General features: G+C 41.4%; 1 protein-coding gene across 7 annotated transcripts in view; it reads right to left on the bottom strand.

Moving 5' to 3' along the window:
* The window catches only part of USP6NL (USP6 N-terminal like), a 131,023-nt gene that overhangs the window by 39,312 nt on the left and 73,024 nt on the right, over window positions 1-18,687 (bottom strand). For all 7 annotated transcript variants that reach the window (XM_065050130.1, XM_065050131.1, XM_065050132.1 and 4 more), the window contains 2 exons: window positions 10,706-10,745; window positions 4,945-5,025 (listed from right to left, as the gene is read on the bottom strand). In XM_065050130.1, the coding sequence (XP_064906202.1) occupies window positions 4,945-5,025; window positions 10,706-10,745 (121 nt within the window). The remainder of the gene's footprint in view (window positions 1-4,944; window positions 5,026-10,705; window positions 10,746-18,687) is intronic.

Here is an 18,687-nt window from a genome sequence, read left to right as displayed (position 1 = left end):
TGTTATACACGGTTATGGAGTTGTACACAAGTTCATTTTTTTTATGTCATCCTTCATTACCGCTAAATCATTACTCAAATATGACAGAGACTGGCACATCTGGTCTCAGTGTGACGACCCTTCAGCCTCTTTCCAGTTCCTCATGGTCACACATCACTGCCCTCCATTACCCCTACCTCTTTTTTTTGTTAAGGTTTAAGCCCAGAAGTTCCAATGGGAAAACAGTATGAAGTTCCCAGGGCCCCCACCTCACTCTTGCTATACATCTTCCCTGATCTTTATTGCAGAAGAGTAAACTGAAGCATTTTGCATACGCTCACAGCCACCCCAGTGTGTTCATAATATCTCAGTAACTCTCCTTGTGAAGTTACGATGGGAAAAAAAAAAAAAGGAAGCAGCTTATAGGCAGATCTGCAAGAGTATGAAATGAAAACTGTATTTTGCGATTAAGCCTACAACAGTTTTGGATAATGTAATCGAATATATGGATTCATTTAGAGTATGAACAGATTTCTTCAAGCCAAAACTCTCAGCTGTATATTATGAATGCTCATGACAAACAGGCTGTTTGAAGTCCTATACTTCTATGCACCTGCTCTATCCCTGGGACCATCACCTTCTCTTACTCTCTTTTTACCACCACTGGTATCTCTCAAGTATGCCATTTTTTACAAAACCAAGCCATCACTACAATTATAACCCATAACCCTACCACATTATTACTTTTGGTGATGCCGCAATGTTCCCATCAGTGCTGTTGCTAAACAACACTGATTTCAGGAGCAGCCTGACTGCACAGAAACCATGGCAATGTCAGGTAAACTGAGTCTTTTAAGACTCAGACTATTCATTTTCTTTAGCAATTTGTTCCCCTAGCGTTAACTACTTTATCCAATCACGTGAAGACGGAAAACAAGAGTCAGGAATTGCTCTTGCAACTGTTGCTTCCGTGCTTCAAGATGGCGAGCATGGAAAGCTGGTGTATTTTTCCACAGAATCCCAGAATGTCAGCAGTTGGAAGGGACCTCAAAAAGCTCATCCAGTCCAATCCCCCCATGGAGCAGGAACACCCAGATGAGGTTACACAGGAAGGTGTCCAGGCGGGTTGGAATGTCTGCAGAGTAGGAGACTCCACAACCCCCCTGGGCAGCCTGTTCCAGGCTCTGTCACCCTCACTGAGAAGAAGTTTCTTCTCATATTTAAGTGGAACCTCCTGTGTTCCAGTTTGGTCCCATTAGCCCTTGTCCTACCATTTTTTGTCACTGAGAAGAGCCTGGTTCCATCGTCCTGACACTCACCTTTTATATATCTGTAAACATTAATAAGGTCACCCCTCAGTCTCCTCTTCTCCAGGCTAAAGAGCTCCAACTCCCTCAGCCTTTCCTCACACAGGAGATGCTCCACTCCATCATCTTTGTTGCCCTGCGCTGGACTCTCTCCAGCAGTTCCCTGTCCTTCTAGAACTGAAGGCCCAGAACTGGACACAATATTCCAGATGTGGTCTCCCAAGGGCAGAGTAGAGGGGCAGGAGAACCTCTCTGACCTACTGACCACCCCCCTTCTAATACACCCGAGGATGCCATTGGCCTTCCTGGCCACAAGGGCACAGTGCTGGCTCATGGTCATCCTGCTGTCCACCAGGACCCCCAGGTCCCTTTCCCCTATGCTGCTCTCTACACACTTTCTGCTTCCAACACACCTTCAGATAAAAACTCTCTGTGAGTTTTATACAACCCTGAGAACACCACTAGGCTTTCCATTCAGAGCAGTGACAAATAATGTCTGACTTCCCACCGCACGCTTGGGAGGAGGCTGATGGTTTATTCTGTACGTTCTGGTTCACCTCTCACAATGAGAGAAAGAAAAAGGTCCTTGTTTTTCAAGTCTCGTGTGCTCCACCAGGGTTCAACAGTCAGTGATAATTTTTCCTAGCCTCAAGCCAAGTTCATCCCCTCTATGAACATATCGGATTATTCCTGCCGCTATTTATAGCTCAGCCTATAGTTTGTTACACGAACTGAAGCTCTTTCTGCTCAGCTGATCTGCTGTACCTTCTGCACGCTTGGTAAATAGAGGATTATTCAATTAAGTCAGTGTATCATGGACTGACATCACCAATGGCTGATGAAGATGAGCGCTGCTGCTTAGACAACACGGAGCTACTGTGCTACCTGAAAAGCCGTATTTAACATTCTCTTTGCAAACAAAGTAGCTGTTACAGGGTTTTTTGATCATCCCTTTGACTTGGGAACACACTTGATCTTCAAATCACCCAATCAACACACTAAAGAAGAAAAGCCACAAGTTTAATGACCTTAGCTTCTCTTTCCAGAGAAGATGACAAGACAGAAAGTAGGATTAATAGAAAAACTTGGAAATATATTATTGCTTTTCCATGCATTCACTTCATATTTTAAGAAAATGAGTTTGCTTGCTTCTTAGTTATACCCTGAAAAACCACTAACCACCGGCTTTGGTATTTTTAACAAAAGTGGAAGACATGTAGCTACTAGTCCCAAAACTAAAGGCAGATCTAATGAGTAGGGGACATGCTGAATAAATTTCTCCCTTCGCTTGAACTATAATATCTCAGTTCCCTCATCATCAGGCTGACAAATATTCTGGGCTCAGTCTCTCCCTTTAAAGTTCTTTGCTTTGCACAGAATGATTTCCTACGACAAAAGTAAAGGAGTAAACTAATGCTGCAAGCCACTCATCCTGGAGTGAGCTGCTCTGCTCTGGTCCTCAGCAAAATACAGGTGGATCAGCAGCATCGGAAAATACCAACAGAATCCCCAATAGGAAATGAAAGTTTTAAGCCCTACTGAGGAGAAGATGGAACTTGAATTTGTGTATTGTTCTCATAGTCTTATATTCTGTGCATTATCCACCAAATGGCCACAAGAACAGTTATGAAAAGCTCCCCAGAACAGTGTTGGGAATAGAGCCTCTCCAGCAAGGTTTTTTCTCAGCTGAAATAACTTCCTTAACTTTTAGATGACCAAGACTACAGTTCTAGCAAATAAACTGTTCACATGAAAATCCCTAGCTGGCTTTCAAAGCAAGCAAAAGCACTTACCACTGAATGGCATACCTAACATAACCCACTTTCTGGCATTACCCCCAGACCATTATGTATTGTCTGAGTCAGATAAAAATAACTCTGTAACTAAAAATCCTCAAAGCAATTTAAAGATTATTAACAGGCAACTCACTCCTTTAAAATTCACCTGTAGCTTCACATGGAAAATAATTTTACTCCTTTTTTTAAGTCAAGAAATGTTGTATTGCTGCTGGGCACTGTTAAGTAGCTACCAATGTATTTCAGTTCTTCTGTATTGGCTCCAAAATAAAAAAAGGTCTGAAGTATTCTATTCAAAAGTAGATCCCATTCATAACATCAAAAAAATTCACCTCTCTTGAAGATTATGTATGCTGCATGGCAGATTATTCACTGAAAAACCAGACTTAGCTTAAGGGGGGGAGGGCACTGAATGGCTTCCTATACTTTTTACCTTCTAACTTACTCAGTGCAACTTTCCTTTTAACAAAGCAACCAGGTATCTCGGGATATCCTCAGATATCTGTGCTGGCAAGAGCGATAACAAACATCACACTATATGTCCCATGTTATGATTAATTGGTTTCCTTGGAGGTTTATTTAAGGAGGTTTTGTACTGATTCGTGATTGTAAGATATCCCAGGCCCCTCAGTAAACCTGGGCTGGAAAAAATAAAAGAGGAAAAAAGAAAAATGAAAGCATAGAAGAGGGTTTAAAAAACACCTCATTGATCTTAATAAGACACCATCAGTAACTCAAAAGAGTAACTTTAAATTTAAATATTAATCAGTACAATAAGCAGCATGCAAAGGAATAAAAAAGTAAAGCTAAAAAATTATAACCTTTCAAAAAGGGATTTGTGACTCCTGAAGAGTTCAGCTATACCCATTTAAAGGTGTCTCTTCAAAGTCTACAAAGATTTTCCTTTTCTTCCTCCTTCGCATTCCCAAAGCGTCAATCAAATACAACTTGTAGCTCTCTGCAAAGCGAGATGAGCAGGTCTGATGCCTCATCCACTCCACAGATTATCACAGAATCACAGAATGTCAGGGGTTGGAAGGGACCTCCAAAGCTCATCCAGTCCAATCCCCCTGCCGGAGCAGGAACACCCAGATGAGGTTACACAGGAAGGTGTCCAGGCGGGTTTGAATGTCTGCAGAGAAGGGGACTCCACAGCCCCCCTGGGCAGCCTGTTCCAGTGCCTGTCACCCTCACTGAGAAGAAGTTTCTTCTCATATTTAAGTGGAACCTCCTGTGTTCCAGTTTGTACCCATTGCCCCTTGTCCTACCATTTGTTGTCACTGAGAAGAGCCTGGCTCCATCCTCGTGACACTCAGTCTTTATAAATACATAAACGTTAATGAAGTCACTCCTCAGTCTCCTTTTCTCCAGCTCCAGAGCCCCAGCTCCCTCAGCCTTTCCTCACACAGGAGATGCTCCACTCCCTTCAGCATCTTTGTTGCCCTGCGCTGGACTCTCTCCAGCAGTTCCCTGTCCTGCTGGAACTGAAAGGCCCAGAACCGGACACAATATTCCAGGTGTGGTCTCACTCTCTATTTTGCAGACACACACACAGTTTGCCGTGTGCTCCCAGTTCCAACCCAAGGGTGCAAGCACAATGCAGCCCAGCACACAATTACTACTAGGAATATGTCAGAGTGATGACACAATATTGCCCTTAGAAATCCCTTGCATTCGACCACCAGTTTTCTTGAATTACTATTATTGGGTTGTCACATATTATTGCAATTTGGATGAATAAAAAGCATTTTTCTTACAGTATGATTTATTTTTTTCAGATCTCACAAACGGAGACAATCTAATTTAAGGTTATACATTCATTCAGAAGCAATAGCTAATGCAAAAAGCAGGCATAACTTTACCTTTTCGCTATTCTTGTATTTTTCCCAGCTTTTCAGCATCTTAAGCCATTTTGTAGTTCTTTCAATTTCAAGGTGTTTTTGCTGAAAAGAAATGAGAATTTTTTAATCTTTTAAAGATCAATACACTTAATTATTTATGTATTTCTAAAAACATCGAGGAGAAGTTCATCACAGCATCATCAATTTTTTAGCCCATCATCTAAGAACAGCAACAGACAGTAGCATCAGTCCGCTTAAAACATCCAAAAAACCAACCAAAATCGAGAAGAAACATTTTCAGCAGTATGTAAAGCATCATATTTTATAAGAGGAGTTTAAGTACAATATTTCTAGAAGTTTCTTCTACATGCATGTTTGGTAAGTACAAAAACATGCAATTTGATTTGATACTTGGTAAGTTTTCAGCCAATTTCTGCTGCAAGTTTTTATAAGTTAGTTGACTTCGACATGATGATCATCTTTACCCAGATTTGCCCTAATGCCAACGAATTAGTTTGCCAGTGATCACACAAACCATCCTACCCTAAAAGGCACGAGGATAAAAAGGCACAAAATACATCAATCAAAATAAATACATGCAAGAGTGACAGTGCGGTAGCAGAAATAGGAATAAGTTCTAATTTTGGACACTGAAAGCCTTGCTATAGCTCTCAGCCTTGCTCAGTACATTTTTATGTAAATGGCCCTATATCTTAACATCAAGGATTTCTTCTGAAGGGAAGACCTATTTGCTTAAATTATATTACTGACAAGAACATTTCAGTAACAAAGCGATAAAATGAGAATTCAAAACAAACCCTATCATCTCAAAATGAAGTTATATCAAGTAGTATCACATGTAGCATAATAAATATGTGAATTCCACACATTATTTCTATTATATACAGCTTTCAAAGCATAGGACAATCCTACTATTTTAAAGACTGCCATTCTGCCTGTGAAACCTTGTTACAGTTGCCATCAAGTTCTTGAATTTGAGAACCCAATAAGCACGTGGAATTAGCTGGTTTAGTCCCCGGAATTTCGAGGCACTTTGGCTTTCCATGGCCAAATGATCTGTATTTTGTTGGCTCCAATGATAAGATTATTAGTCCATATTCTTACATCCTGGGAAGTAGGTAAGGTGCCTCTGACTATAATACAAAGTTAATAGTTAACTGAATTAAACAACACTATTGCAACTCTTCCATACTGCTTTGGAGCTGAGGATGAACATTGGAAAAGCTACAGCAGAAAAATGTACGTGTGTAGCTATTGCTTTCTCCTCAAAGATGAAGATAAGCAAATATTTAGTTTGTTTGCAAAGGATGACCCGTGTACCTCCAAATTCAAAACCAGGGCTTAATAAAGACAAGGAGGATATTCTGATTCATATGGTTAGTGATGCAATCAGGTAACAATGTAAGAGTTTCATTTCAAAGCTCTGCAGGACACTGAAAATGTATTAATGCTTTCATTAATGTTGGGGGAAAATATAAAAGAAAATTATTACTTATTGCCTCAACAGAATTCTAATTTTACTTTTAGCTTTTACTCATCAGAATTTGTGCATTATTTCCTGGCTATCAATGCAACAAAACGGGCAAAAGGCTTCTTTAATTCAGGAGCCCAAAGATCTACACTTGCGGAAGTACAACTTGATGACTTTAGATCCACCCCAATCATGAAGTGTCCTAGAAACGAGCTGGTATTGGTTTCTCAAGTTATTTTTATTTGAATGCAACTGATGTAAGCCTGACATAGGAAAGTGATAGGGAATGAAGTGCCTCTATTCTCTCAACCTTATCTAACTTATTCATGTTACAATCAACTGCCCGTGTTCTTGTTCAGGTTCCATGGCTGTATTTGGCAATATCTCAACACCTTGCTTTTTAATTATTTTTTATTATTATTATTTAAAATACTTTTCTAAAGAGTTAGTTTAGAGGGGAACTATAGAAAAAGCTATTACTTCCCAGTTTCATAGGCTTCACAACACTGTTTCTGATTCTCCTCCACACTTGCAACCCCTTTAAGAAATGGGCATTTCTAACATCTCTAAAGCAGATGTTCTCTCAGTACAGTTTTGATTGCAGGAATAACATTGCTATCAAGTCAGGAAAGGTCTCTGCCCTCAACAGGTTGTTCAGATAATTGGTAAGAAAAATAAAACCCTATCTGCTCCCGCAGTCTTTTTGTTTGCACGTTTGATCTACTTGCAAGATTTTTGGTCGTCTGAGCCAGAAGCTCACTTCAATTGTGTGTTTGTTCAAGCTTTTATGTCTTCTGTGTCAATTTATCCCAGTTCTCAAGCAACGCTACTGTAGTCAAAAATAGCAATTATTTCTGTGTTCAGTTGTCGGAAACTTTTAGCTGTTTTTTCCTGGTCTGAATTATGTTCACTTTCATGTCTAACAGGTGCGACACTGAAAACACGGGGAGATCTGATGCGGCTCATTGCAGGGTGGATGGAGGCTGCTGCTGCTCTTTCAGGCAAGTTCCATGTAGTTGTCACCCAAAAAAAAAAATCCATTTATTTATTTTATTTTACACTTTGAAGAATTTTTGCCATTGGGAATAACAGAATCCCTAAGAGAAGCGGAGACGGTATCTTATTCTCATGTTAGTAAATAATTCAAGAAAGCAAGAAAGAATGAAGTTAAGTTGGCAATATCCACCTGTGCTGTAGCAAGTGGCCTTCCTGGAGAGCAAGTGGGACGGAGCTGAGGCTTAAAGCAACGCTTTAGTAGAGGACTCAGACTAAACCAGAACCCACCGAACTGTTCCCTGGAGAATTTATAATCAAGTAAACCAAAGACAAAACCAAACCAACTGAAAATGACTTAGAAATCATTTCATAGCACTTCAAAAACAGAGTCAAACACAGACTCCAGATTTTCTGAGGTTAGTTCTCCATCCGCTTTTCTAGATGATCTTTGCTCCCGTAGTTTTATCAGATACGCATCTGAAGGTTAAGTAGTTCATAATGTAGGACAACGATTCGATGCATTTACAGAATCACAGAATGTCAGGAATTGGAAGGGACCTCCAAAGCTCATCCAGTCCAATCCCCCTGCCGGAGCAGGAACACCCAGATGAGGTTACACAGGAAGGTGTCCAGGTGGGTTTGAATGTCTGCAGAGTAGGAGATTCCACAACCCCCCTGGGCAGCCTGGTCCAGTGTCTGTCACCCTCACTGAGAAGAAGTTTCTTGTCAAATTTAAGTGGAACCTTTTGTGTTCCAGTCTGTACCCATGACCCCTTGTCTTACCATTGGCTGTCACCAAGAAGAGCCTGGCTCCATCCTTGTGACTCTCACCCTTTACATATTTATAAACATTAATGAGGTCACCCCTCAGTCTCCTCTTGTCCAGCTCCAGAGCCCCAGCTCCCTCAGCCTTTCCTCACACGGGAGATGCTCCACTCCCTTCAGCATCTTTGTTGCCCTGCGCTGGACTCTCTCCAGCAGTTCCCTGTCCTGCTGGAACTGAGGGGCCACAACTGGACACAATATTCCAGGTGTGGTCTCACCAGGGCAGAGTAGAGGGGCAGGAGAACCTCTCTGACCTACTGACCACCCCCCTTCTAATCCACCCCAGGTACCATTGGCCTTCCTGGCCACAAGGGCACAGTGCTGGCTGATGGTCATCCCACTGTTCACCAGGACTCCCAGGTCCCTTTCCCCTTCACTGCTCTCTAAGCTGCTCTTTAAGCCACCAAATGCCTGGCAAGGTAATGAAGCATCAAAATTTCCTCTGCATTCACCGTAATAATACCTATCCTGAAAGTATTACATATGTAAATACACGCAGAGAAAGCCCAGTTTAAGCTTTAAATTAGAATGTATATGAAGAATCGAGATTCAAAATTCACAAGGATACTCAACCCTTCACATAAGTTGCAAATTAAATGAAAACATCACTTAGGAATATTTTTTAAAATTCACAATTAAGGCAAAAGGCAAGCAGAAATAGTTCTGCCAAATATGTGAATTTTTAAAATATTGCACAGAAAGCTTTTAGCGCTACCCTACATTAACATGACATGTTAATTATCTTATGAATGGTTTCTTGACAATTGTAAAGACTCAGACGCTGCTGACAGCAGACAGATAAACCTCAAACCAGCAGAGGTCAGGATATCATCAGGAGTATAACCAGGAGTCTAATACAGCAGCATTACTGCGGTGACAAAAACAGACTAGATTTGCAATTTAACACTGATTCAATAAACACAGTTTCTATACTGACATTTTGTCTGAGACAGCATGAATACAATTGGGGACGGAGAACTGAGACACTATTTTCCCCCAATAATTTAAGGTTGACTATGAAGCCACAGTGAATCAGGGCTTCGAAACACATATACCACAATAATTGCAAGCTGTCTAATATTTATGCTCATAGACTCACCACCCTGCTGCGTCCTTCTGACAGAAATGAATTTATATATATACTCACTATGTTATTAAATGTAATGGAACATGACAGGAAAACTTAACTATTTCAGGCTGCGTATGCAGAAACACCCATGAACCAACACAAAACAAAAGGGACTCAGGAGTTCCCCTCTTCTGCAAGTTCCTCTTACTAGCCCTGTATTGAAGCCCAAAGTAATTAATTTTCAGAAAAACTGCTGTTCTTACCACTCATGGAGCTGAGCTGCCTTAGAAAATGTGATTCTATCCCTTTCCTGTGCTGATTTGTGCAGCCAAAAGAGCCAACTTTAAACTTACAGCTTTAAATACTTTATCAGGAGTTTTCTGATGATCCAGAAGATCAGTATGGACAACTCAAAAGGGTCTGGTGCTGCAGATCACAATGGGCCAGACAGACCAATGGGAAATGCCAACAGTATCTAGGCCTGGATATGTAGAAATTCAGTTCCCAGTGATTTTAAGGAAGGCTCTCCAGGTTCTCAAAACTTCAATTCCCAAAGTTCTGCACCAGCAGCAGCAGGATTTTTGGACTAGGCCCTGTTCCAGCTGCTTGGAGTCTTGCGTGTCCACAACACACCTGGTTCGTCAACTGAACATTACAAGGGAGATCATGACATTTCAGTGGCTGCCAGGGTATTTGTCACCATTTCCTGAACCAGAAAAGCCCGCGGTACTCCCCAGGGAAGGCAACGTGCACCTCGGCATCAAAGCCACCTCCTCACTTGGACATTCCAGCCACCCAGCACAGCTGCTGACAGATCATGACACAGAGACAACAGCTCTGGCTTTTTCAGGGCAGAGTTGGGTGTGAGATGTTCAGTAACTCTGTTTTCTTTATTAAGTTCTATGACGGGCAAGGAAATTAATGTCTCATTGTAACTAGTAAATGTAAGATCGCGTGGGCCACAAGGGATCCGCGGGTGAGTTGACACAGCCCTTAGGGGACTTAGGACATGTTCCTTTGGGAATGCAAAACACTAAAATGCTTCAACTCCTTATTTCCCAACGATTTATATTTAAAAAGACACAAATCTGTAAGCGTTTACTTGCCAGTCAAAAAACTGGAAGATGCTGGGGGTAATAGCTTTGAACTAAAAAAAAAAAAAGGGAGATTCAGGTTGGACATGAGGAAGAAATTTTTTACACTGAGGGTGGTGAAACGCTGTCCCAGGTTGCCCAGAGAGGTGGTGGATGAACCATCCCTGGAGACATCCCAGGCCAGGCTGGACGGGGCTCTGAGCAACCTGATCTGGGTGAAGATGTCCCTGCTCATGGCAGGGGTGGCACTGGATGAGCTTTGAAAGTCCCTTCCAACCCAAACTATTCTATGATTCCATGACTTACCTTTTCTATCGCTGCATCATGGACAGGAAGCTCCTCTGGACTGAAAACAAAGACAAAGTTCATATTACTCTTGGTTAATCTTGGCACAAAATCATTTCTGTATAGGTTCTTACGAGCAATCACGTACAGCAGCAATACATAGTAGTGAGTAAACAAGTATTCTGAACTTTAGAGAATTAAGACAATGACACACAGAAACCCTTGGAATTTATTTTTCAAACACAGACTTACGACATTTCAAGCACAGAACTAGAATTATTTCAGCCTTAAGCCTTCTAAATCAAAGTAGCTGCATAGCTTCAGAAGACAAGCATTTAACAGAAAGTTTATTTTATCTTTACTAAAAGAACACTGTGCTGCACTACTGAACTGAAACCTAAGTGGAATGTTTGTTTTGTTTATTAGGTCATACTACTGCTAGCTGAAATAACCCTGGAAAGGCTTTTCCTTTTTTACTACTGTGCCTTGTGAAAGGGACTGAGACTCTGCTTGACTTAGGAGACTTAACTTCTGTTTTCTGACAACTTTGCAAAACTCACTGTGATTAACAGGCAGGAGGTGGCAGAAAAACAACCACCATCAGTTTTAGAAGTAGGTATCTAATTAATATTTAAAAATACAATCTTTTCACTTCTTACACTAACTCTAAAAAGGCAGGTTATTAACTAAAAGCTTAAAAAGCAGCCTTTGAACAGGTACATTTTCAGACTTTGTATTATTTTACTTTCATTCTGCGGGCTCCAACTTCTGTTTTTCTTATCAAAGAAACTTGTGTTTTTCTTATCAAAAGTAACTGGACCACTTTGATGCCAAATGAGCTTCCCTTCCTTTCCCTGCATCATCTGTAGCTTCAGAAAACACAGCAGCTCAGCTCTAAGTAGCAAGACCCTCTGTTCCTGCTCTAGAGATCAAACACATAACACCCAACAAAACCCTGTTTTAAGAGACCAGAAAGGATGCACAATGTGAAATCCTTTTAAAAAACCATTTCCTACTGAGCCTTGATATTATGAAATAATTCCTACCCATACCATTATAGCTGTCTATGTCAGTGAGGACATGAAAACCCAGTGGTTTAGACCAGTATCAAACCTGTGTAAGGGCAAAAAAAGAACACTGGGGAAGGCTACAAAAGTAATTGTTGCAGCAGCTGATGTAAGAACAGTCTGATGCTAAATGCTTGAATTATAATTGACTTCATTTATTCCATCTAAAAGATGCTGCTTCAGATCCAGAAGTTATATTCGTGTACAACAATGTTTGAATTACTTCGCCTAATGGAAAAGTTTGCCCCCATCAACACCTTTTTGATGGACACACACATACAGTCAAAGTTTCCAGTACACAGCCTAAAAACTCATTTAAAAGCCAAAAGAGTATTTCTTCTGAACAGCATTGCAAAGATTATAATGTGTTCATTTAGAAGCACTTTCCAAGTATCTAAAAGTTTTCTTGAACACTGAAAAAAACCCCAACTAACATGGCTAGCACACTAGAAATGGGCTACTGAGGTTGCAACTGCTATAAAAATCATAGTATCATGCACAGTCCCTTATTTTATCACAATGTAAGAATGAATCGCAATGACTTATTAAGCAACTGCTTTTCGGTTATTTTACCAGCTCCCATGGGTGTGCAAACAGAAGGCATGGCTGGATGTACCAAGCATGAAACAAGGCGCCTTTGCCCTGGGAAGCAAACACCACGCTAAATCCCACTACATGAATCCAACAGCAAATAAATGTATGGCCACATTGCTCATCTGACAGGCTGAGAGAGTTGGGGTGTTCAGCTGGGGAAGAGAAGGCTCTGAGGAGACCTTATTGTGGCCTTTCAGTGCTTAAAAGAGGCCGATAAGAAAGATGGGGACAGAATTTATAGCAAAGTCTGTTATGACAGGTGTCCTGGTTTTGCTAAAACAAGTTTCTCTCTTAGTGAATTTTGCCTGTCAGCCAAAGCCTTCATATTAACTGCATTTTCCTGGAGCACCAGACACATGTTTTGGTAAACCTAGCAATGGAATGCAAACTTATTGATAAGCACAGATGGACATCTCGCAAGAGGGGCAACGAGAAACAAGAGACCAAGAAACTGACCAATTGTGTATAACATTCCATTCACGTGAATACTTCATATAAAAGTGGGAGATCACGAGGATCTCGTTGGCTTTTCCCTTTTCCCTTCTGCTTATGGCCGACATTAGAAGAGGACCTTGCTAGTCGTCCCTGCGAACTGAGGCCTAGTGAGAGACTGAATCCAGCTCCGGTTGGCTGCAGAGTCCAGTCCAGGACTTCCGGTGCCGGCTCTGCAGCTGCTGGGACTTTCAAGATTGGTTTTGTATATTTTGTATTATTTTCTCTACTCTTATTAGTAGCATTAGTAAAACATCTTTAATTTTTCCAACTCTCTTCACTCTGTGCTTCTTTTCCTCCCAATCGCCTCTCCTTAGTGAAAAGGGGGAAGAGGGAGTGGGAAGTAGGGGGGGGGGGGGGGGGAGAGGGGGTTAACAATACATCTGCCAGGGTTTTATTGTCACCCCGCAATCTTAACCCTCGACAGACAGGACAAGGGGTGATGGTTTTAAACTAAAGGAGGGGAGATTCAAGCTGGACATAAGGAATTTTTTTACCCTGAGGGTGGTAAAACCCTGTCCCAGGTTGGGCAGAGAGGTGGTGGATGAACCATCCCTGGAGACATCCCAGGCCAGGCTGGATGGGGCTCTGAGCAACCTGAGCTGGTGAGGATGTCCCTGCTCAGGGCAGGGGTGGGACTGGATGGGCTCTGAAAGGCTTCCCTTCCAATCCAAACTATTCTACGATTATTTCTTTACCTACAGAACTATGTACTGATACCACACACCTCTATGTTTTAAGCCAGCCTCATATTTTTATTCCCCGAGATGCTACTGGCAGCCGAGCACCAGGAGAATAGAGCAGAACCCGAGCAAATCGCCCCAGGCTGCTCAGAAACTCACTGGGCTGGAAGCGAGGAGCTCCTGGAGATGTTCCTCTCAATTAACCAGACTGCACTAACTACGCCCATGTCCTCACATACATAATATTTAAACCTAGCCCACAAGGACCAAGGGAAAGGCACGGTGGGCAAACAAACTCTCTCAAACCCCTGAAGGTATTTTAAATAAATACATTTCTATTTAGCATATGTGTTTTCTATGCAAAAGCACCCTATAGGATTTTTTTATAAAAAGGATTGGGTGGAATCAGAGACAAAAATCAATTAATGCCTATTAATCAATGTAATTTTACTGTACCTTTTTTTTTTCCTTTATAAGGATTAATCTCCCCTTGCTCCCCAGCCTAGCCATTCTAATATTGTTATACCTTTGTTATTTCTTTTAATGTTGAATCTTCTCCCATCATCCCCAGCCTATTTATACTTGTATTTTTCAATGTTTTTATCTGTGTACTTCACCAAGTAATTATATGAAGTAGTAAACAATATTAACTTAATATAGCCACATCCTGCCCTAAGATGACTACTTTCCTTTAATAGCTCAGTATTCGTTTAGGGGATACAGAGAAGAAGAACAGGACCGATTAATGTAATTAGCTTGGAACCATACAATACTTGATATCCAAAAGAGAAGTCACAGACAGCTTTTAACTGAAGTCACGTGGGTAAGGTCTCACTTAGCAGAAACGAAATCTTAACACCATTGTCCTCAACAAAGAAAGATCCAAACTAGGTAATCCCACCCGTATAATCAGACCGGAATCAAGAATCATTACATTTGGTATCTGCCTTTGCCCCAGGCAGGAAGACTCCAGCCTCCCACCTGCACAGCCCACAGTGGAACCTCAAGGGCTCTGCCAAGCTGGTCTGGTGTTCCAGCATCAACAGAAAGCTCTGAAGATGATGCCTACAGGTTTGGGAGCTGCAAAACGCTGAGACCAAATCATAAGTCCAACAAGGAGCAGGGACTGCAAGCAGTGCAACAGGCTCCTCAGGAAGTGGTGAAGGCACCATCCCTGGAGGGGTTGAAAAGAGATGTAGACAAGGTTCTTAGGGACATGGTTTAGTGCCAGTGTTGGGTTAATGGTTGGAGCCGATCACCTCGAGGGTCTCTTCCAACCAAAATGATTCCATGACCACACGAAGACATGGTGGGTTTCCTACCAGAAGGCTTCTCAAAGATGCTGCACTGGGAGGAAGCACCAGACTCCAAGGTTTGACTGGAACTCAGGACCTCCACCTGTGGTCCCCACTGGTGCTGATCTGCAGCACCAGCCCAAAGTTTTCTTCCTAATCTTTCAATCTGGACTATTACCACCTTCTGGCCTATAAATTCAGAGAAACAGGATTTTGTTTTGAAGAATAAGGGCTTGCTTGAAAACGCTTCTATATATTAAATTATAAGTGATAAATGGATTTTACTTCTTTAAATCCACCACAACAGCTAACACAGGTTTTCATGATTTTTTTCAAGATAACTTAAAAGAAATATTAGTCTTAAATGCATCAATATCTGACACTTCAGAACATTAACCATGCAGATCTATGGTTTTAACCATTAAGCTATGTGTCGTAATTAGCTTCTTCGAGTAACAGTGGTGGTTTAAATAAACTGAAAAAGTCTAAGAACTAACAAGCTTACAGTCACCTACTCACTGCTGCTGTTTCAATCAGTCTTCTTTAAACTGCCCCTTGATATATTTGTTAAATATAAACACAAGGAAAGGCTTTCTCATATTACTCAATCAGATTTATTCTTTTCCTACATTTGTATTGAAATCCTGAATATGTTCCCTGCTGGCTTAAATCACAGCATTTCCTGCGTCTAATTTAGCTAAAAGAAATATAAAAAAATTTAAAGGATCCTTTACCGTTGCAGCTTCAGTTAAGGACAGAAGATGTTCAGTGCAATAATCAGCAGCCTTGATACCCTGATAATCCCAGAACTGTAAATGTCAAAGGTTCAGCTCAACTCTTCACAGTTCCAAGTTGTATAAACCACAGAATCACAGAACGTCAGGAATTGGAAGGGACCTCAAAAGCCCATCCAGTCCAATCCCCCTGCTGGAGCAGGAACACCCAGATGAGGTTACACAGGAAGGTGTCCAGGCAGGTTTGAATGTCTGCAGAGAAGGAGACTCCACAACTTCCCTGGGCAGCCTGTTCCAGGCTCTGTCACCCTCACTGAGAAGAAGTTTCTTCTCAAATTTAAGTGGAACCTTCTTGTGTTCCAGTTTGAACCCATTGCCCCTTGTCCCGTCATTGGTTGTCACCAAGAAGAGCCTGGCTCCATCGTCCTGACACTCACCCTTTATATATTCATAAACATTAATAAGGTCACTCCTCAGTCTCCTCTTCTCCAAACTAAAGAGCCCCAGCTCCCTCAGCCTTTCCTCACACAGGAGATGCTCCACTCCCTTAATCATCTTTGTTGCCCTACGCTGGACTCTCTCCAGCAGTTCCCTGTCCTTCTGGAACTGAGGGGCCAGAACTGGACACAATATTCCAGGTGTGGTCTCACCAGGGCAGAGCAGAGGGGCAGGAGAACCTCTCTCGACCTACTAACCACCCCCCTTCTAATCCACCCCAGGATGCCATTGGCCTTCCTGGCCACAAGGACACAGTGCTGGCTCATGGTCATCCTGCTGTCCCAGGTCCCTTTCCCCAGGTCCCTTTCCCCCACACTGTTCTCTAATATGTCATTCCCCAGATTACACTGGAACCTGGGGTTGTTCCTGCCCAGATTCAAGACTCTACACTTGCCCTTGTTCTATTTCATTACATTTTTCCCCACCCAGCTCTCCAGCCTGTCCAGGTCTCTGATGGCAGCACAGCCTCTGGTGTGTCAGCCACTCCTCCCAGCTTGGTGTCATCAGCAAACTTGGCACTCAAACCCTGGCACTCAATTTTTCATTGGAAAAACAAGTGGCAGAAATTGACCATAACAGATTAAAAACCTTTACCACAAAGCTTGCTTGCCTGATGTTACCTTCAAAATTTCTTCATAAACTGTATTTTCGTTTCTTATAACTTCTATTTCATAACACACCACTTGCTTAAAAACCCTCTCAACGTGCTGTAGCCTTTCTTACCCCAGAGAGAATTAGCCAGTGCACTGTGAAGAACCTTGGGGTCCTTCGTCCTAAAACATATTGCGGGAATATTTGCATGCCATTATTTAATTTTAAAAAGTCAATTAAGTTCAATAATCCTATATTATTGAACTCACTATAACATGAGTAATAAAAAACCGGAAACCACACAAAACCTATGGTACAATCCCTACATAAAATAATTTCTCAAGCTATTTCACAATTATTTTCCCATGCTCTCCTCCAAGTATTAAGTGCAACAGCATCACCTTGTATCACTGCACATTTTCAGTGAAAAGTATTTGGAAATCATATTTGGTGTCACATATTAAATACATGGTAGGAAAAGTTTCTTGCAGAAACATCCGCAAAAACATGACAAGGCACAAAATTCAATAGCAAAAGTGTCATGAAATAGATTTCTGAGGTGTGATCATGCACAGCTAAGACACAAGAAGGAAGGGAAGGATTCAGGTGACGGATATCGGAACAAGAAAAGCTTGAGTACAAACAAATGTTTTGCTGTACAATATAAAACTCAGATTGTTGAGTAACAAATTGCAACAACATTTCAGTACTCAAATGTATTAAGAAAAAGTGTATCTTCCCAAGTACAAACAGTTTTTAGGCTGTGTAATTTATCAGACATTTTCTGAAGTCCACTGAAAAAAAACCCTCAACCATCACAAGCAGAAATAAACCAATATTTCAATGTCAAGCCTTTCTTTAGACCTATGATTAAGTCATTTTACTTTTTATAGCACAAATCCAAAGCACAACGTAGTGTTGAACTCAGATCCCTTAGTCCAAACAAGTTAATTTTCAGAGGAATTCTGATTGTGAATGATTGCTTTCATCTTCCAGCCTTGGAAAGGAACTTAGAGGCAATAGTGTTATTTTCAAAACTAATAATACATAGAAAAGATTTCTGAAAATACTAAGGAAAAAGTAAAAAAGCTATTTTTTAAACTAAACGATGGATTTCCCACAGATAAAATTATGTGGATCATTTCTTCTTTCCATTACACATTTTTCATATATAACTCACAATTTTGACTGTGTGTATCTATCGAAATAATTGGAGCTCTACTACCGTATAATCATCCACTTGGAGTTTTCACTGAATAACCTCAGCACAGTATGGGGGTGGTGACTACAGCAGATTAAAAAACAGCTTTCAGAAGTTTTGTTAAATTTCATAAGCCAAGCAATTAAGTAACATATGGGATAAGCCAATGTGATATTCCACAATATAATTAACAGGAAATATGCTGCAAGAAATAATTTATTGCTGGCAAGAGACTGGCTCACATGTGATTTTGTGACTAGGTTTTAGTTACAATTATGATTTGTGGATTCAGTGGACGTTGCTGCCAATATGCACAGCACAATGAATACATAGCTGCTGTCCAGAACGTCTCAGGTAACAGAGACATGACAAGATAAAATCAAAAGATTTATCAAATTCAATGTAAAGTGATAACACCAAGCTGGGCGGAGTGGCTGAAATACCAGAAGGCTGTGCTGCCATCCAGAGACCTGGACAGGTTGGTCAGTAGGTCAGAGAGGTTCTCCTGCCCCTCTACTCTGCCCTGGTGAGACCACACCTGGAATATTGTGTCCAGTTCTGGGCCCCTCAGTTCCAGAAGGACAGGGAACTGCTGGAGAGAGTCCAGCACAGGGCAACAAAGGTGATGAAGGGAGTGGAGCATCTCCCGTGTGAGGAAAGGCTGAGGGAGCTGGGGCTCTTTAGTTTGGAGAAGAGGAGACTGAGGGGTGACCTCATTAATGTTTACAGATATATAAAGGGTCATATATACAGATATATAAAGGTGTCAGGAGGATGGAGCCAGGCTCTTCTCAGTGACAACCAACGATAGGACAAGGAGTAATGGGTTCAAACTGCAACACAAGAGG

This window comes from Columba livia, chromosome 1 (assembly GCF_036013475.1).
Source record: "Columba livia isolate bColLiv1 breed racing homer chromosome 1, bColLiv1.pat.W.v2, whole genome shotgun sequence".
Taxonomy (NCBI): Eukaryota; Metazoa; Chordata; class Aves; order Columbiformes; family Columbidae; genus Columba; species Columba livia.
Note: the sequence above shows the minus strand (reverse complement) of the source record. Positions and strands in the feature narration are given on the sequence as shown.